The 22,621-nt window shown below is 30.6% G+C and overlaps 1 protein-coding gene across 1 annotated transcript in view; it reads right to left on the bottom strand.

Annotated features, from left to right (window-relative positions):
• The window catches only part of LOC124362024 (ATP-binding cassette sub-family C member 5-like), a 124,577-nt gene that overhangs the window by 88,628 nt on the left and 13,328 nt on the right, over window positions 1–22,621 (bottom strand). The window contains 1 exon segment of the mRNA XM_046816170.1: window positions 20,176–20,270. Within this exon segment, the coding sequence (XP_046672126.1) occupies window positions 20,176–20,243 (68 nt within the window). The 5' untranslated portion in view covers window positions 20,244–20,270.

Genomic DNA, 22,621 nt, shown 5'->3' with positions numbered 1-22,621 from the left:
ATACTGATTCAACTGAAATTTTATCTTTGATTGGCTTGCTATACACAGCAGGATCACAGAAAGATGGGCACCTTAGCACTTCTGAAATGTGGTCTCCTTATGGATCACAGTTTTATAAGTGTGTTATGACTGAAAAATTGATTTAGGTTTTTACTGATATGCTTAAGATTCGACATCAAAGACGTGCAAATACAAAAGACAATTTTGCCCCCATTAGAGAGCTTTGGATGAACTTCATTGATAAATGCAAATCAGTTTATGAGCCCCATGCTTATGTTACTATTGATGAGCAATTGCTGGCATTTTCGTGGCCGATGTCCATTTAAGGTTTATATCGCTAAGAAACCAGATAAGTATGGAATTAAAATAGTGACTATGTGTGATGCACGCACTTACTTACATGATTGATGCAATTCCGTACATTGGTAAAGACCCAGGGTAAAACTTCAGCTGATTATTATGTAAACAATCTGACAAAAACAATACATGGTACGGATCGCAACTTAACATGTGATAACTGGTTTATGTCTGTGCCTCTTGTTGAGCAAATGGCCAAAGATCACAACTTAACACTTGTAGGAAACTGTAAGGCGCAACAAAAGAGAAATTCCTACCTCATTTTTGGCAGACAAACAAAAGCCTGTCAACACAACACAATTTGGATTTTCTGGTCAAGTGATGCTTACAATCATTTACTCCTAAAAAGAACAAATGCATTTTTGATTCTGTCAACTATGCATAACCAACCTGATGTAAATAAAGACTCCCAAAAGCCTGAAGTCATAGAGTTTTACAACTCGACTAAAGGAGGAGTAATACATTTGATAAAATGGTACACGCATACAGTGTATCAAGAGGTACTAGACGATGGCCCCTCCGCATGTTCTATGGTATGTTGGACCAAGCAGGCGTTAATGCAATGGTCCTGTTCAAAAAAACTGTACCATTAGAGAATATGAAGCGAAGGCAATTTTTTAAAGGGAGCTGGGACTGCAGTTGGCAAGACCTCACATGGAAAGAAGACTGGAAACAAATCTTCCAAAGGAGCTGAAGGCTACCATCAAGGCAATTCTACACATAGAGGATCCTCAGCTACCCCTCAACCCACCGGCAAAGCTAGCTAAACAAGCTAGATGTCACTTGTGTCCACGTTGTAAGGACAAAAAAGTGAAAACTGTGTGTTCAAAATGCAGGAAACCAACTTGTGGTGACCATCGCAAAGAAGTCTGTGATGAATGTTTTTAAGACAAAAGGTAAATTTTATTACAAATTAATATGTTGCCATAGCTACAATAATATGTTATAAATTTTATATTTCATTTGTATTATATTTTTTTTTTAGTCAAAACATTAATTTATACTAGTGTGGTCTATAAACACTCGTATTGTTTTTTTATTATTCATGATTTTAACTAATATTATATGAACATAATTATACATTTACAAAGTATTTTAACTACTCAAAAATGCTATTTTTCACTAACATGTATCTTATCATTAAAATATTGTTGAGTAAGCGTATTTTTTCTCATTCTTTTATGTAACTATCATTGTTTTGAATGCATTTTGAATATAGAAAACTTGTTCATTAAGTCTTCCTTGAAAATACATTTCTTAATACTTTATTATGATAAGAAGAAAAACAATATAACAGTATTTTGTGTATTTATAATCGGTTTATTAAATAATGAAGTTAGAAGCACTTTTAATGTATATTTAAATATGCTTAATTATACTTTTAAGAAAAATAGGGTGACGCGTCACCCCATGTTGCCTTTCAACGTTGTCCAATCAATGTTGCTATCGTAGGGTTAAATATACTAACATATTTTAGATAACATTTTGTTCTCCTATCAGTGCAAACCAACAGTTCCTAGTATATCAATTTTACAATGCCTACTTTATATGCTAAAGACAAATTAAATAACAGTACAACCAGAGAGAAGATTCACTCTTACACCAGAAATAAAAACAATTCAAACATTCCTCACGTCAGACTGTTGAAAATTCAAAACCACTTTTCAGAAATTAGCTTGAAGTTTTTCAATTTGCTACCTGGAAGTTTTAAGACCCTTCCTGAAGATACATTAAAAAAATTCAATGCATGAGTGTTTGGGGCATCAGGAGTAGATGGATATGCCACATGCATTAGAAATAACCTAGTTTTAACTAAATTTATCTATGTATTATTGTGTGTATTTGACTTGTTTTATAAATTTATTCCTTTGACATCTTAGTTTACTAATTTCGTAGATCAAGTTTACTAAATTGCCACTGGTGTAATGCATTTACTCTAGAATTAAGTTATCTTGTAACCTGACAAATTCCGGTAAAAACTATTTGTAATTATTAAAAGACAATAAAAAATTCTTATTTTTAAACTATTCAAAACATTAGAAAAATTTCCTATTAAAACTTTTTATAAATGTATTCTTATTCTAATATTGTTCTCACGAATAATTTTTTTATTGCTGTATTATTACTAACAATTATATAAAACTACTAGATTCAAGATTCAAACATTCTTTATTCATATTATGTACAAAGGTACAATAAATAGCGTCAAATTACAAATGGTCAAGACTTAATACTAGATAGTACTTTAATATAGATTTTATTTATATTAAAATATATTATGTTATACCAAACATAGAATGGCCCCTCCTAGATTCCTTACAACAGTTAGATCAGAATTGCTTACTTCTAGCTGAGAAAATATTCATCTAGCGAATAAAGAGATAAATTTATTAAATAATCTTTCGCTTTAGATTTGAATTTACATTAATTATTTTCCAGTAAAATATGCCTTGGTAGCATATACCGTACAAAAAAACTTTGTTCCCATATATTTAGTTTTTTTCTTAAAAAAATCTAAATGATGTGTTTCAACCTGTATATTTAAATGAGTGTTGTGAATATATGATTATTTACAGATAAAATCGGGTCAAAGTTCTGTTTTACGTAAGTCATAGTTTCTAAAATATAGAGCCCATATACAGTTAATATTTTTAGATTAGCAAAAAGATGTTTGACTGAGTCTTCTCTTTTTAATTTGCACATAATTCTTAATGATTTCTTTTGTTGTATTAAAATTCTATCTAAATTTCCCTTTTTTGTTGCTCCATATATGCTTATCCCATAAGCAAGATGTGAGTGAACTAAAGAAAAATATATTATTTTTAATGTTTCCAAGCTACAGTACTTTGCCAATTGTCTCAGAGCAAATAAGCCTGTTGACATTTTGCCTACCACATGATCAGTGTGCTTGTCCCAACTTAGGTTTTCGTCAATTAAAGCCCTAAAAATTTTGTTACTTCAACTTGTTCTATTATTTCGTTATTTATAGCTACTTGTGGGTTTATTTTATTCCTTGTTTGTTTTGTACAAAATGATATAAAATTAGATTTACTTGAGTTTAGTAGAAGATTTTTATGATCCAAAAATTCTTTGACAATTGACAAAGTAATAAATGATGAAACTTCAACATTTTCTTTAGTGTCTCCTGATATTGTTATATTCGAATCGTCAGCAAACAAACAAATAGTACTACCAACAGGGATCGCTCCAGGTAAACCCTTCAAGTAGCAAAGAAACAAGAGAGGTCCCAGGACAGACCACTGCGGCACACCATGTTTAATTATTCGTCTCTGGGAATTGAACTTGCGGATGTAATTGTATTTTTCTGAAAATTCTGATATTGAATGTTCAATCTCAACATACTGCTGTCTATTTTTGAGATAAGATTCAAACCATTTCAATTGTTTTCCAGTAATCCCTAGTTTTTCTAATGACTTTAAAAGTTTTTTATGAGACTAGCTGTTTTCCCGCGGCTTCGCACGCTTTACGTAAGCCTTGGCCATGTATTTGCACTTCTGGTTCAAGTGCATTATATTTCTAACACCGATGTAGAGTTTGCCTTGTTGTCACGATCAAGAAAATCTGTGTATGCTTATTATATAGCCATTATACATGTACATGTATTTTATTATAAAGCGGTCTAACAGTCAGCTTTAAGTTCAACCATATATTTATCATAAAGACAAACATATATTCTAACTTAGTGCCTTCAAATAGTCTTTGGCAAATTAATATACGTAACTGTCTCGTAATTGCAGTTTATAATGTGCAGGCGCTTTGAAAACTTTTATATTTTGCAGTGCCACCTCGTGGTGAGTTTTATAAATGAGTATAGCATATAAACCTTCTCCGTCGAAAAGTACATATACATTCAAATTTTCATAATGATCGGTCAAATAGTGTACGATTCCATAAAAGACAAACATACAAACATTCATTTATATATATATATATATATATATAGATACATAAAAACATGTATCTAAGGAAGGTTAAACTATTGTTCAGGTCTAGTTCAATTTCTGAAAGTTCAGGGAAGAATTAATCCTACTCTTACTCTCTGGTACAATCTCTTTGTATTAGATATGCACGTGTGTGGCCAGGACATGAAGTGATGGTTTCACTGATGATGATACTCACTCTCAATTCTCACACTTGTTGGTGCCCAGACCTCCAGAAAAGTGGACTTTTCTACTAGGTCATATAGATTGAGAGTGGTATTAACCCTTTAACGGTTTTGTTTTTGTACCTAAAATTATAATTTTTTGTTGAATTTTCTCCTTTTGCTTTTTTACAGACAGGTTTGTAAAGTTTAGATACCTACATAGTTTTTATGCAAAAAAAGTTATTTCAAATTTTGTATATATTGTCCACTAAGTCATTTTCACTATTTGGGTCCATTTCATCATCACACAAACGAAGCCAATCGTCTATTTGTGCGTAGAATATTTCCACAGTACAATAAACACTAGAAGTAAAACCATAAAATAGTCCAGGATGGGTGACATGTAACAACACGCGGTAGCTGTCTGCATTGTGGGACTACAGCGAACTCACCAAGATGCAAACACGCATGACAGAGGACCAAGGAAGTGCTGACATCTAGTAGAAAATGACAAGTGGTTGCTTTAAAAAACGCTTCTTTTGGAATATTACAAAATAAAACAGGAATAATATAACAATATGTGGTATAACGTCAGTAGCACACTTTTACACAATCGCTATTAACGTAATATTATATAAAAAATTGTGAAGGGGTTAACTTAATGAGCATAAGAATATCATGTCAAACCTTATCAGTTCAAATCCCACAAATACCAAGCTTATTAGGTGAATTACAGCACTAGCAGTGGATACCAGCCTATCATTGAAACAGTGGCAGCTTGTTTTGCTCAATCAGCAAGTTTTGCTTTCGCAAAAGAAAACTTAGCTTCACAAATTTAAACATGAGTGCAGGAGCATGAACATCAGATTACATCACTGAACAGACTATGCATACATTACTCTGTTCTACTATACACGGTATAACAGTTAGTGTTAAAATAATTAACCGCAATTTTGTATGATTTTGTATTATATTGAGAATTGCCAAAATAGCATCTCATAACTTCTACTATGGTGGTTTCTTTTGTCAAAAAAAAAATGATAATATAGTGGGCGACCAGTGTGGATTAAAATGTATAGAAAGTCGCACTAGTTGATCGCGAAGCGTGTAACTGTACAAGTATCTACAATGTTATAGATTTCATGCAAAAGAATTATTCCAGTGAATAGAAAGGTTTGTCCAAAAGCCATAAATAATATTTCCAAAGAAAGTATTTTTGATCATATTTTTGAACTGATAATATCATGTGATTTTATACTTTCAAGGAAATTACTGTGTGACTATTTTGTGTTTTGGTTAACTTGTATACAAAAAATTAGTTGAAAAACTAAATATATATATTTTGATCGCAGGGTGAACGCGAAACTAACAATCTCCTTTCTCTCATCTATGCGTACCTGCACGACAAATAAATAATTTCTATTCAATTAGGTCAAGGATCAAGAAGAATAGCTAGCATGCTAAAAATGTACATTTCATATTTTAATAATATTATAACTGTTACATTTAACCAAACAGCAGAACCTATTGCAAACCTTGTTAATTATTCTACAGGGGATTCACACAATGACTCAACTGTCCAGGCAGCTGTGACAGTGACTCATCGCATCACTAAGGAATTATTAAGTTGATCGAACTAAATTTCCTGTAGACTACACTGAATGATCAGAATAGATCAGATTACATTGAACAGGAATTATATTTTGAAATGTTTAATCAATTCATAAACAATGTGCAATTCAAAATTATTATACTGCAAAATGCATCTTTGTTTGGTTTAACGTTATCTCTCTACCTTCAACTTAGACACAATTAGTTAATAATTTATTTATATAAAACAGTACTGTGCCAATTTCTGTTACCAGTTTATTGGAGTATTATTTAATAACTAGATTGTTGACCGTGATTTGCTACATCACGTATATATTACAAATTTAATAATTTTTTGACAGCATTTTATTTAGGTTTAAATTTTAATTTAAAGAATGCTATAAAATAAAATAATGTTCTCACTTAAAAAATTTACTTTTAATGTAACTTTATCAGCAATTCATGATATCTAAAAAAAATATGACAAGACCTTTTTTTATTGTACAAATAAATGTTAGACTTCTGTTTGTATAGTAAGGTGGTGTATATAAATACATGTCTAATATGTTGGACAAATTAATTATCTCTGTATAAAACAAATAAACAGAACCTAATGTTTTATAACCATAGATAGAAGAAGATCAGGATTTGTAATCTAGAGTTCTTTTTTTTTTGTATTTTATTTATGACAGCAATTTTTTTGCAACATTTTTAATGATTTTTTTAACTCTTACTTATTACATTTATAATTAATAGGAGCAATCCTAAAATTAAATTATTTTGTAATTTTGACGGAAAGAACTTGTAATGCTGGAAAGTTATGGTGGTGTTGCATTAAAGCACAATGTTGCCTATGATAAAGTTACTTGCGCCTGAAACTTCACTTCTTATCTTATCCAATGGTATTAGTGTCAAGGACTAGTACAACATTATTCTTAATACTTTAATACTATGATAGTGAAAGAGAATTTAATTTATAATGTCCTTATTAAAAAAAACTTGGATAATAAAATTAGGTCACATAATATTAATAGTTCATCAACTACCATTTATAACGCATGGAGAGAGTATGACACAATGAGGAGGAACCTGAGTGTTGTTCTGGCTGGGCAGTGACCCCAGGTGTCATGTCAATGCACTCTTCAATTAAATATTTACAGAACCAGAATAACTGCCTACAATATCCACACTTTGCAGCACCAAATCTAATATGACTGGTGCAGGGCTGGATTTACATATGGGCTGGATGGGCTATAGCCCAGGGTGGCAGAATTCAGGGAGTGGCAAATTTTGGTAAAAAAGTAAAAAAATAAATTATTCCAAAAGTTAAGAATATGTGAAAAAAATTACTTGTAATAAATTTGTAAACATAACAATTTGTAAATTGGAATTGTTTAAACAATCATTCACTTAATATATTCCATTTATTTCGTAGTCCTAACATTAAAGAAATGTTGTGTATGTAGTATGTTCCGAGACGTGACAGTATTCGCTTAGCGGTTAGGCAACTTTGTATAATATGACGTATTTGGTAGGAAAATAAGGAAAATACACCTCTATTTGTTAGGCTGACCTTTTGATTTGTGTTGTGTGTTTAATTTACATTATATTCGTAATATTTAATAGTTTCATTTCACATTATAAAAATTACAACTCAATTCATTCTCATCCAGAATTTCGTTTTCTCCCATTTCCTTTTTATTATTTAAATTTCTAACTAAACATATGCAAATTACAAAATAATAAATTTCTGATGACCTAAATTCTAAATCTAAGTATTATTAAAATCAGACTTAAGTTATTGTAGTGTAATTCCTAAGTATATCTTCTTTAATTTGATTGTCCTTAATCCAACAAAACTTTTTTACTTTCTTTTCATGATTTTTTTAGTAATTTACCAGTTGATAAATGTTGTGACATCTCATATTTTATGGTAAAAAACAATAACTGCAACTATAAAAAGTGTAACTTTATGTTGACAATTCAACCTATTTTATTTGAGTATTATTACAAGCTTAGCGTGACCACCTCACTGTCGCCGATGTCGCGTCAACCCACCGCAGTACCAAGGTAAGCCTACATGGTTGGTGGGAGGGAGGCAACAAATTGTGGATAGCCCAGGGGCGGCAAATCTTCAAATCCGCCTCTGCTTTGGTGCACTTAAGAATTTGTTAAATCAACCTCCCCAAGTCCTAAACAACTTAAGTTAGCATCCTTCATAGTTATACCCTACAATTTACAAAACTTTGAAATGTTGTATATGTATTTGTAGATGTTTGTGTTAGATATATACATATTATATCTTCTGTAATATTTTATGTATGCTTTATACATATTTTTATAAGTTTAATATTTATTCTTTTTTTATATTATTATTGATGATTAGAAAGGATAATTCGATTTCAGACTTTTATCATAGTTATATGGTACAAATGTATAACACAATGTTTCGAGTATTGAAATCTATCCTCTTTGTCATCAGGTGAGGAGATATTAAGGTGTTATATATTTTGTAATATATAACGATGGAAAATTTCCTATAATATTTAGAATAGTAAGAAAACAAATTTTTAAAGAAACAGTTCAATAATTTATCATAGCGAGAAGGAGGATAATATTTCAAAACTGAGTATTCGGTGCATGCATTTGGAAGTCATCCATTAAAACCTATGAATGCTTCAAAAATTTGACCCCGCTGACATAAAAGAAATTCCCAAGTTTCCTTTTTCTATCTGCAATGGTTCAAATGTTAGCAAGGAAGATTGACTTATAGACTACCCTTTAAAAGGAAGCAAAAAGATGATTTCACAAATTTCTTTTTTACTTAAAACCCTTGATCATGTAGCATTTATTTAAAATTCAGATAAGAGGATGTTTTCAAATATTTGCCACCGTTCAGTGATACAGACATCAGTAACAACACAAAAAATAAATATTTGGACTCTGATACCTATCGTCACTGAATGCTGAAAAATTTCTGAAAACCCCTGCTACCTTCACAACCCTTCCATTGTCCAAAAACAAACTTTAAGATTTCTAAAATAGCTGAACACTAACGATGCACCTAAAAAATGTGGGAGAAAGATAATATTTTAAAGAAATTATAACAGAACAATGTATGGTGTAAGATAAAACAGAAGACATTATTGACACACATGTCAAGGGAGATAAGAACCGTAAGACTGTTATATAACCTAACCTCATGTAGTCGAAAGTGACTGATAGGCCTTGCCAAGCCGCAAGTCATACACTGCTGCCACACTGTATGTACGATAATGTGATCTGGTTAATGGTCAATAAACTGCCGTTTTGTAACAGTTGCAATTTTCACATCAATCCACAGCCAGACTTATCCGGTAGTTTATAAGACTATAGATTGCAACTGAATTATAACTGCAAAAAATTGGATAGGCTTGAAATTAGATTTTGAAGAATGTCCATTGTTTTCTAACTAAATAGTTTCATCCATTATCACAACCAATAAAGATAAATGGTATTTAATCATCCTATGATAAAAATACTGTTCTCCATATACCCAGCAATAGCAGTGTTGCATTTTTAGGTTGAACTCAATTTAAAAGTGAAGGAATGACTTGGGCTGTTCTTTGTTTATACTTTTATTCACTTGGTAGGGTAGAGTAAAAATCATACCGATTTAACAATGAGATCATAAAATTTGTAAAGAAAGTGTCACTGAATCTAAATTCATCACACTAATGAATCGTTTATTAAATTTTACAATTATATTTAAATTACACAGCAATGGTCCTAATGAATTTAGAAAACTACTTACTTACAGAGCATGGACTCGAAAGAAGAAATTTTCAACATTTCAGTATCAACATTTCTGGCTACAAACTAGCCTCTTAATTTAGAAGAACTAACCATGCAAAAGAAGGAGTAGCAATACATGTTGAGAAAACCTTAGTCCACTTGACAGAGACAATCAATGTTACAAAATTAATCTGTGAAATGACTATGATTAAGCTAACATTGAATAAAAAACCGTTATACATTGCAGGAATTTACAGACCTTCATCTGGCAGCCTTCATCAAGCACTAATCTCAGAGATGCTGGAAGACAGAATAGCAGAAAATCACCCCATCCTATTATTATGTGATATAAATGTTGACTGTTTAGAAACTGACAATGAAACAAACAACTTAACAACATTTTGATCAGTCACAACATGCATAGATTAAGATTACCTCCAACAAGGAATTACCGAATTCAAGCTCCTCAACTGGCTTCATTTGTACAAATCTTGCTTGTAATGATGTAAAAAGCAAAGTAATTCAAAGTGGCATGGTCTGATCATCAGGAAATCACTTCTCACAAAAAGGGACAAACCGAAATTACTGCCAGAACAACCTTAGTACTCTAAATGCCTTGCTACTACAAGACAATTGGAATGAAATATGTAATGTCAATACTGCAGAAGCCTATATAAAGTTTACCTCAGAATATTTACCATAGCCCTTGATCAGGCTTGCCCCTTAAAGAAAATTAAAACTAAAAAGGAAGTGAAAATAAACGTTTTGTAGACAATCAGGCAAGCCTGTTAAAAGAAAATTTCCTCCAGATATTTCTAATATAAAACAAAACAAATAATGAACAAGATAAACGTGACCTAGCCAATGCTAAAAAAGAATATGATACGAGGCTTAGAAAATTAAGACATGAAGCATCAAACCATTTCATAAATAGAGCAGAAAATAAATCTAAAGCCCTGTGGAAGATAATACATTACGAAAGACAGGCGAAACATGTAGAGCAGCAAACATTCAAGTTTAATTGATGGAAAAATGGAAGTTGACCCATGTACAATTATAAAATTCATATGAATCACTTCTTCAACAGTATCGCTGAAAGAACACTTAAAAACAACCCTAAACAATATATAAACCTACACGCAACCCCAACCACAGGTCATATTTTACAAGATTTTCAATACACAAACCAAATACAAAATATACATAATATTATTACAAATCGCAAACAATAAACTTTTGCAGCAATAGACAACAATTCTACAAAAATGTTGAAACACTGCAATGAATCACTCACACTCCCTTTCACAACTATTACTCACATAATGGAAATTTAACCTTTCACAAGGTTAAATTTCTCTCAACCTTAAAACTTGCAAAAATTTACCCAAAATATAAAAAAGACAATATAACAGTAGTTGGTAATTACAGACCAATATCAATAATGCAAACTTTCTCTAAAATCCTGGAAAAGGTTGTTCTGAGAAGGCTTTTGTACAATTGTAAGATGTCCAATTTACTAAATGACAGAAAACATTAGTATAGTCTGTTTTACTTATAAAGTCTGGTTGAGAATTTCACTTTCTTCTCATAAATAGTATAGAAAACAAAAAAGTTTAGTTTTCACTGAAAAGAGAGCTGTTATACACAGCTGATCTTGGAGTAATTTTTTTTCTTTTAACATGCTGTTTTAGAACCAGGCAGGTTGAAATATTTGAAGATTTCAATTGCAATAACAATATTTATATGTTCTATATGTGACAATAATATTACTGTTATATATTGCAATTGAAATGTGGTAAACAGAAAAACTTAAATGTATTTAAAACACCGGCCATGTAAGCCTAAGAACTAAGATATAGTCAAAATCAGACTTGCGCACAGAGGGACATTTAATCAACCCACTTTTTTATTTAAAGGATATGTCTGATCAAAATTCCAATAATAATTAAAATTTTAATCCTTATAGCATTACAATACTTTCCTCTTTATTAAGCATACAGGAGAAGATAAAATAAAAAAAGTTAGGAGAAATTAAACATTTATGGTAACTTCAATCATTTGACACAACTTATTGTCCTGTTGAAGTATTTTTATAAAATTAATTGTCAGGTATGCTTAAACATGTCTTGAGTTTCAGAGTAGTAGTTTTTAGAAAGTGTTTCATTTCTGTTATTTTAGAAACTAGGATCATAATCTAACTTGTTTAATTGAAACAGATATTATCAATATTAATATTATCATCATGTGACTGGCACTAGACAAACTGAAGTAAAATTGTTCATATTAGAAGTGATTTCACTGTGAAGTAATTATATTACGCAACGAAGGTAACTTGTAAACAACAGGAACTTTACCACTTTTCCTTGAACGAACAAGCCACCAGGTGTGCCTTATATGTGACAAAGTTAACTTAGGAAAATTTGTTAAAAATAAGTGATATTAGGATATTAGTGGTTTATCAATAGTGCTATTTGACTTTGTAATTAATGCGTGTGAAGAGATCACTTATTTACATGGAAATGAACAAGGAAAATACCTTCATTTTATACATATTCGAGCCAACACTCAATTCCTACAATAATTAGTGTGTAAAATAATTCTTATACTAAGTTAACATTTTAGTAGGGCACGCAAACATTGTGGGAATTTCATTACAGTGTCTCGTCATTTTACATACTTGCAGTTGTCGTTTACATCAAGCAGCTGGATTTTCCAAGAAATAAAGATATACATCCCTACTATACAAACAACTGACTACAGTTTTCCTATTCACCACACAACACAATTTAGCAAAAAAAACCTTGACAAGAGAGGAAACAAATTGAAAAATGAATTACAGAACTGGCTATTGGAGTGACCCATATATTCAATCAAGGAGTTCTTCGAGTTTTTATAAAAAAGACACAAAATTATAAGAAACAAACAAAAAATCGTAAATCAAGATCGCTAATTTTTGACACTGTTGTATTTCTTAATGAAATAGCAAATAAAGAATTGTTTCTACTGTCTATTACCTACTAATTTTACATAATAATAAATATAATTTAGTACTTTCAATTTTAGATAAATAAATAGTAATTATTAAAAATGTAAATTGATTATTTCAATACTTTAAAAATCAAATTATTTTTAGTTTTACATGAAAATAATAATGGTAAACAACTGGTTTCAACTGTATCTGTTTTACTAATATTATAAATTTATTTTAGGAAGAAAATAGTAGGATTTGGACATTTCCCATTGTTACATAAAATAAAACACTACATTTTGAGGGCCATTCAATCCTAGAAACGTAGTGTTAAACTTATTTGTAATATTTCACAATGGGAGATGTCCGAAATCCTACTAATAATCTTTCAAATCATTTATCGTCAATAACAAACTTTAAACAAAGAGAACAGTTTAAAAAATTATAATTTTGTAGCAGTAGTGCGCCAAATAGTCATAGAATAATGATTTTGTGATTTTCAGAAGATGTTACAGTAATATCTGGGAAAATAAACAACTTTTATTAGGATTATGTTTTGTTATTCAGGCTAATTATTGAATGATCTTTAATATTCTTAAATATTATTGTTGATTTATGTGGTGTGAGTGTTTATCTATTATATAAATATGTATAACATTAATTCAACATAGTTTGTAAACTTGACAGTTGATAAGTTTCTGTAAAGACTACCAAAATTTCATTTAGAAGAGTCTAAAGAGTTTGCACTGGCAGTACAATGAACCATTGACACTGGCTAAACACTTTTAACTCGGCCCTCTACTGGCCTTGCCTCAAACGTGTAGTGGCCAACTCGAGCTATGTTTGTTGGGTTTTAGCCAGAATGTGCTCCACTACTGATCTTCATACACAACTTCGGTTGTAGTGCTACGATGTCTGATTTTCTTTATTTAGCTAAGTTTAAACTTCATTCAAATGTGGTGACAGTTTAAATAAAAGTACTTAACCTGGTGAACTAAATAATGAGCTAATAAAAGCTACACATACACACAAACAAAGCCAGCTAAAAATAACGCTGCCTGCACAGACGGAAAAAAGGCACAAAAGCACATTTCGTTGTGACTGTCATCTAGAAATATCTAGCTGAGCATAGTTTTGAAGGTTAATTTGTACAGTTGTTGCTATAACAACTCTATTAGAGAACATTTGGAGGCCCACCATCTTGAAATCTTACAAGATAGTAAGTTATTGTAAGGTTTCTTAAAACTCTGTTTTTTAAATAATTTATTTTTACTCCAAATAGAGTTATACCGTAGATAAAAAATATTCTATAAATTTAAATCTTACAATTTTAATTAAACTAATTGAACAGAATAGCTTGTATTGTGAAATAACTAAAAATAAAGTTTTCACAATATATAAAAACCGCCATATTGAAACTTAAGTTAATATAGAGTGCCTTATGTTTCTTCAGAGTATATTAAATAAGATCATCTCATGCCTTGCTTGGTAGGAGTCATTTCAGAATTTTTGTAGTTCACTCTAAGATTAAGGCATCAAGCTTAAAGATATCAGAAAACGTATGTAAAAGTAGTTGTAAATGACTTGGAAATTATACAACCCCTTTCAGTTTTGCTCTATATTTTGTAAGATCCATGACAAAAATTCTACACAAATGTAAACGTCCACAATATCCATAACTTCAAATTAAATGAGACTGGTGAACGAACTTATGCCATTGTGTAAATATTATCTCTATATTGTGGTCAGTATTAATTACGAATTATAGTAGTTGTCATTTGTTCATTCTGATATATTTACCATTGATATGAATGAGTAATAAAACTTTCTAAGACCATGTTACATTTTAAAATGTTTCAAACTGTCATTTTTAAACTGAATGTAGAAACAAGTATAAATTTACATTTTTTAATGCTGTTTTGTGATTACCTAGATATAACACTATATACAAATTGTGCAAATTTAAGATTGTTGAGCAACATAATTTACCTAGATGATTGGGATGAGGTTAACTCAGTCACATGAATTAGTAATTTTAATAATTCTGAAGGAAAATTTCCATTTAATTTACTTTTAAAGTGTTGCTGACTCAAAATCAATGACATTAAAAAAATTTTTAATACAGAAAATTCCAATTTTCTCATAAGTGTGGAAGTTGTGACTGTAGAACTTAATAAGGTAGCCCTTGGTACACTAAGGGCCACTTAGATACTTGTTTGATTGCACTAATTAACTGATAACTCAGACCCTCAAACCCTTTGATGTGATAAAGAGTGAGCCAAAGATATAACAAGCAAATATTTGGTCTGATAGATGGTCACAGTTTGTCACTTCCTGTTTGGTCTCAACTCTCAGAAAGCCCACCAGAACAAAACAATCAGTCATAGTATGATCTTGACCCACTGATGATGACTCGATTTCTCTGAAATACAACAAAGATTGTTTGTCTCGAAATACAAAATTATTAGATAAATATTGCCTTATCCACTTTATTAAATACAGTAATTTTAATTAAGAGAAAACTAATATAAATAGTATCTGTAGTAATATTCTTTTATACATTTAATAAACCTTGTACGATGTGCGTGATAAAAAACTACATCAATAGCTGATTAGATAGCTTACTATTAGCTCAGTACTTCAGGAGTAGTTTATGGAACTTTCCAATACTCTTGGAATAGTCGTTTTGACTGAACAGAAAAACAAATGTACTTTGGGATGTAAAGGGTTTTTTTGGGCTGTTATTATACTTACAATCTGTCAAAACCTGGTCTAGCCGGGATTTTTCCAGAGGCCTACATAAAATAGCTCTGACTATTAACCGCTCAAATCTATCCCTTTGATTTCACTTTAAATAATTTTTAGGTAAGAGCTCACATTTTGTAGGCCAAACAGAAAGTATCCAGAAGACCTTCAGTTCATCATAGCCACTTACAGTACGTGCCTAACACTTGAGGACCAGCTGCGTTCCCTACCGTTACTCAATAATGCCCTACGTGATTCAAGTAACGAGTTCTCTAACATAAATAGTTGGAAATCGTAAATCTCAATGTTAGGGGCCCACTATCCCAAACATTGATGTATAGTACCCTTTCCAAGTATTGTAACACTTACAATCTTACCCCTACTTCTGATGAACCCTTAAATTGGAACTTAACAAAAGTAAGGACTCTGAAAGCGTTAAGAGTACGTCTCTGTTCAATCAAAACTCGTGGATTACACCATTTTATTTTTTACCGATATCACAGTGTGCGCGCACGCGTGCGTGCGTGTGTGCGTGTGTGCATGTGTGTGTGTGCGCGCGCGTGCATGTGTGTGTGTGTTTGTATGACTTTTCCTTGAGTGAGATAACATGTCGCTGCAGAGAAAGAAAGAAACAAACAATCACCATGCAAACATCAGAGCTTTTCTCTGTTTAACAACTTTTGATGCATTACACCGCTTTTAGTACTAAAGCTAGCAGAGTATTTCAATGATTATTACTCTCAGTGGTTTACACCATTTCTAGTACTAAAACTAGCACAGCATTTCTCTGTTTGCTACTCTCAATGAATTACAATGTTTCTATGACTAAAATTAGCAGAGTATATCTCTGTTCACTACTCTTGGTGGTTACACTGTTTCAGGTTGTACTCTTTATGAATGATTCAGGAAGAACATTAGTTAATATCATGTGCTCTTTCTGCACTACATGAAGTGTCTGGCCCCTCAATACAGCTCATTATAGGTGTGAGACATATGTTCTTTATGTACCAATCACTGTTTTTTTAATCAAACAACTGAATTCAACAAAAAGTGAAATTTTAATTTTGGACACGTACACCTTTTTTGCATTAAGTGATTCAATTGTTTAGTTTTTTTTTCTATTTCAACAAACATGCCATTTTGTTTTATTAAGTATTTGGTTCATTTTCCATTTAAATTACTATTTTAGTTTGTAAAATTAACTATTTAGTTTTCAACTTAACACTTTAATTTGAGAAATAAAATAAACACAATTTAGGAGCTAATATGACAAGAGAATTCAATACAATTTACACCAAATGATTGTTCAGTTAACTGTTCCAAAAATACTTGGCGTTATTGAACAAACAGAAGATTATTGAACCCACTTAAAGCTTGGTCTGAAGACATTACCCTATCTTATCTTCCACTCACCTCAGTGATAACAATAGAGCAGCCATACAACACGAGCAGGCCATAAACATTTGGATTAATTACACTACCCAATTTACCTGCAATCTAACAATGGGTCTGATTTAATGAAACTCAGTTTGGACATTTATTTAGGTTCTCGATTCGGTTTACAAATACCTAAAAGATATTTTTGTGTTAAACAACCAAAACATAGTTTACAATCACACAATGTCAAATATGCAAAGTGAATTTCACGGTGATTGCTTGTGAATCATGTGTATATTTAGTACAATGATATATTAAGTCAGTCATAAATATTTGAACTAAGTTTTTTGTAATTATTGGAATTTGAAGAAGAAAATGTTCAAAATTACGTTTAACACATTTTTATATAACAGGTGATTATAAAACTACTGCAAATTATATATTGTATTTCCTGCATCTTTCTTTTATAAATTATATCCATGGGCTAACAAATGCGGGCTAACAAATTTTTAATAGGTAAGCCTACACACATTATTTAACTTTATGTTCTGATGGTCAAAGGAAACATATGAGCAAAAAATAATGTTTGACAAACAACCAAAAATTCAAAATTAAATTCATCATTTACTTGTCACTTTTGTTGGCCTTACAAATAGGCACTATGTATGTGATTTAGGTTTCACAACAAAAAACTTTAATGTAAGGGGAATAAAAGACAAACAAAATTAAATTTAAAGTGATATCAGAAGATATAATATTTAATTAATACCTGAATGTATTCTTGAATTTTAAAGTCATAATGTATTATTAATTTTTTATAAGAACATTTATGAACACTTTTTTTAAAGAATGACAGTTTTAAACTACTAGAATATAGTTAATGCTCTAAATGCTCAAATAGACAAAACTATTAATAAAATTGAAACAGTATTAGTCATTAAACATTCCTGAGTTGATAAATGAATCAATACACTTTAATTCTTTTGACAATGTACTTCGGAAACATTATACACCTCATAGAAAGTAATTAATTTAAATTTAGTAAATATATATAAAACAGAAAAATTATTACTCATGTTGAGTTACTCTAGAGCAATATACAGCACTTGTTTGAATTAACAATGTTTCAATACTGTTTTTATTTATTCAAACTGATTTATTTTTTATGTAATTAAAACTGTAAATAAAAACTAGCTATCCAGATCCGAATTCAACAGATAAAAATAAGTCAGACTTTTTCATTACATTTTTTTATGTTTCGACTTAGTTCTGATTTAATCCATCATTAAAATTGATTGTTTTGAATAAAATTTATTTCAAAAACCAATTAAGATATTTTAACATAATTTGACAGGTGTCATCAACTCACGTATCTAAAATATCCAAATACACACATATAAATTCAAATTTAAAAATGGTGCTAATGTAAATATTTAAAAATCACATTCCATAGAAAACAAGTAGGATTAAAAAACATTTGCAAGTGGAAAAGTTTTTAAACTTTTCAATACAAGTTTTACAGTACTTTCTTTGTTGAAATAGGTTTATAAATAAAAACAGCTGGGTAATTTAATTCAGACAAGGTTTCCAAAATATTAGCATACGAAACATATTCTTTAATATCACAGTAAATATTTAAACAGCCATAACTTCTTTATACATAAATTTTAATAAACTGGGCATTGTCCTCAAAAATTCTCAAACTTCATTTTTTTTTTTAAACCAACCAGCTTTGATACGATTTTAGTTAATAAAATAGAACAAATATTATTCAAATTTAGATATCTGAGTTAGTATCTGTCAAGTTTCACAACATATATCTTCAAAGATTTTTGAAATAAGATTTAAAAGAATACAAAACTGTGGACTATGGCTAAACTAAGCAAGAGTGAAACAATTTCAATGAACATTTTTGACTAATTTTCACCTGTGGAATACAATTTAAGGTAGCCAGCTCAACTTTTTGTGAAACTTTGTATATTATTAAGGACCTGATGGGACCTTCTTAAAATCATGTTATCTGTGCAATAACTATCAATACAAAGGTCCTAGAAACTTCATACATTGGTAACTCTTAATCGAAGGTAGATTTATAGAATATTTATTTTGGGATCAGAAGATTAAAATCAAAGAAAACGTAATTATAATATTTTTACATTACTCTTATTTTTTTATATTGCTCAGTAACAATAATGGCAAAAAAACAGAATAAACAAATTTTTAAACAAACTGAGTACACGTTTTATCATGTGATAAAGTTACTTTGTTGGATTGGCTGATAAATCTTTTGTTACGCTTTTGTTTTATTTTTTGATACTATGTTATATTAGTTTATTATATTCCATCATAAGAAATGTTTTTCCTATGTGCTATGGCTACAGTTATCACAAGATTTCATGAACAAATATAATTTTAAATTTTAAATAAGTCTAATTTTTACTATTTCCCAAAACTAAAAAATGAATGTATTTTTTAATTTTATATTTTTATGTACTAATGTAACATATCAAATAATGGTTGGTATAAAAAAAACAATAAATAGTAACTTGCGTGGATTTGAAGTAATTTTTCAAATTTTATAAAGTTTATAAGTAGTGAAGTATAAAATGTAAAAAAGTATGAAAATATTTTTTGTGGATGATTTAATTTTTTTTAATTGATATATACATATATTAATTCGTCAAAAAAATTACGATACCAAAAATGTACTGTGCAACAATAATATACCGTTGTGAAACCATTTTCGGCAAATATACTGTATGAACAACAATATATCATTATGAAACAGTTTTTGGCAAAAACACGAACAGCCAAAATCATTGCGAAACAGCCAAACGGTTAAATAAGTATATATGAAAGCAAAGTGTATCAATATGCAAACAGGTTTACAAAGTAAGCAAGTAGGGGTGTCTCTTCCCTAATACAGTGATATGGCAATGGAACCATATGGACAATGGAACCATATGGACAATGGAACCATATGGACAATGGAACCATATGGACAATGAACACTACAGTAATTCACTTTGCAAATGGTGTAAATACGAGATATAGCTTATATAATACGTTGAAATAAATTTGATTCTTTTATTTCACCTCTTTTCTAAGTTGCCATCTAACAAGAGGACTTGGTACAACCAATCAAAGAAGTTCTGCTTTTGTCTAAGAAGCACCCTCTTGTATAATTTCTTATATGAAAAACACACAAGTGGATAATAACTACTAATTTTAATAACCCACAACTGAGAGGACAACTCACCCTTCGTCCGGATTACTGTCAAGGTCCACATCGTCCCATTGATTAGTAGGAGGTACTGGGTCAGCCATCTTTAAGCTCACTCACTCAACACTTGCCTGAAACACGATGCCACGCTCAGTACTAGAAACATATCACGATTTTGAAACAGTACTGGATATTATTGGGTGTAAGATGAGTAAATAATCTAACAAGAGAGGACTGGTACTTGGTGGAGAGAGTTTCCTCTATTTTAGCCCTAAAACAGGTCCAAAACCACAAACTTTAGAAGGAAACCCCTTAAAAGTACCCACACAATTGTGAAAAATGTTTCCTCCAGTAGACATATTTGATGATTTTTTAAATACAGTATTATAATCTCCAATATGTCTGACAGTTTGAAGAGATGAATGAAAATATTTTTAGAGCGGATATTGAAGACTGCAATAACACACAACAGGTAAGTGTTGTGGAAACATCATCTCAACAGTACATGTGCATCAACTACTTAATTTCTCTACATATCTTCCTCTCCATTTGTTCCTTATACCCCACATGGACAGTACTTAACATGTTGACTGCTGCGGACAGTTGATGTTACTATCCCGGCTAATTTCGGTACATGACAGTAGGTGCCATAGTGAACGAGTTATAGAATATAGTTTCTTAAAAAATTTCGTGATTTTTTTATAATTATCTTGGCTGAGATTTTTAAATTTAATAAAACTTATCAAAATTGATGAGAACCAAAAATAAACAGGCAATAAACAGCCTTATAATAAATAATAATTAGGACTCATTAACCAGGTTTCGTCATGGGGGATCAACATTCAAACAGAAGTTTACCATATTTGAGGAAAATATCTATGATATTCTGATTTTGTTTTAATTTTAATTTTTATACATACATTAAAAATCCCATGACATCAAGAAATGGGTTCATATCAAAGCTTCAGTTATTGTTTAGTGTTGAGGTCTCTGTATTGATTTAAATTAGGCAAAATGAATAGAAAACCACTATAACAAATAAGATTTATTTTCTTTTCAGATAATCACTAACATACAATTGTAAATTATAAAACTATACCTAATTTTTAAAAATACAGGATGCAGTTATGTTTATAATTTGGCAACTGGTAATTGTGTCTTACGTTCTGTACAATAAACTACAGTAAAAAGTATTTTAGTTCATTGTAACTTTGGCTAACTTCCCACAATCTTCATGCTGTGATGACAGGAAATGTTATTTGAATACACATTTGCTCTGCATTTATTCTGCCATTGCTGCATTTCGTGTGTAGAGAACAGTTCAGTTACAAATAGATTGCTTTCATTGTGTAGTGACAAGTAGACAGCTTATAGCTTAAAGTTATATATAGTTTTTAGCTTGAATTTTTAACCAAGATTGTAACAGGCATTCACTATTTGTCAATTAGTAAATATAAAACATAATTAATACTCTAAGCATGCGTATGGTTAATGATGTTAAAAGTCCTTTCTTTTGAAGAGCCGACAGTGAAATGACCGTGCTGTAGTAAAATGACCGTAAGTTTTACCCCGTACAACAGTGCCGTATTTCAAAAATTATTTTCGGTTATAGAAATATTGGAGAGGTTTTATTTCAAAGATCATATCTATTAATATGCATCCAAAAGCTTTTTATTTTTCCTTATAAAGTGTATACTTCCTGAATATTCAAATGATGAATTAGAAACAAAAATTTGAAATATTTTCTGAATGAAAAATTCCAAATGTTGTTTAACTAAATGCTTATGGTTGTGCATTAATTAGATATTTAAAATGGGCATCTCAACTCTACAGCTAAAAGTAGTCATACAAATATTTGAGGTATCAATATTTGAGCAGTAGCTACTATGGGGTTAAAATCAAGATAACCAGTGCAGCTTAATTCAAAAGTATGGTTCTTACTAGCCATTGATTTGAAGTATCCCATGTGCCACCCAAACCAAACCTTTTGTTATATGCCATTCACCTATAACAAAATTTACTTCAATGTCCCAACCCACATTATTAGAAATCCCAGGTAAAAAAAGTTTTGCCTTGCATTATTCCTGTCAATTACTTGGAAATGAATACAGAGATTATCACAAGAATTAAGATAAGGTGAACTCAGGCTGTATTTCCACAGAAGCCACTATTATAAATACATTACACTGTACAGTTCAGTTGCCACACAGCAGTGTGTGGTTGGTAGACTTTGGTCGGACAGTGGTCTGATCTGACTACCTCCGGACCAGACAAACAACTGTAACTTGATAGTAACCCATTGCTTTAAATGCACCCGTGTAAATGGGGCTACTTACAAAACCACAACCAGGTCATAGTAACTATTTGGTTGCTGCATTTCATTTATTTCACCACATTGTTTAATGAAAGCCAAGAACACGCTAAGCTAAGGTGTTGAAGAGATTAAATATTCACTTAACTTAAAAAACAAAAATTAAGGATT

Source organism: Homalodisca vitripennis, chromosome 5, assembly GCF_021130785.1.
Source record: "Homalodisca vitripennis isolate AUS2020 chromosome 5, UT_GWSS_2.1, whole genome shotgun sequence".
NCBI lineage: Eukaryota > Metazoa > Arthropoda > Insecta > Hemiptera > Cicadellidae > Homalodisca > Homalodisca vitripennis.
Note: the sequence above shows the minus strand (reverse complement) of the source record. Positions and strands in the feature narration are given on the sequence as shown.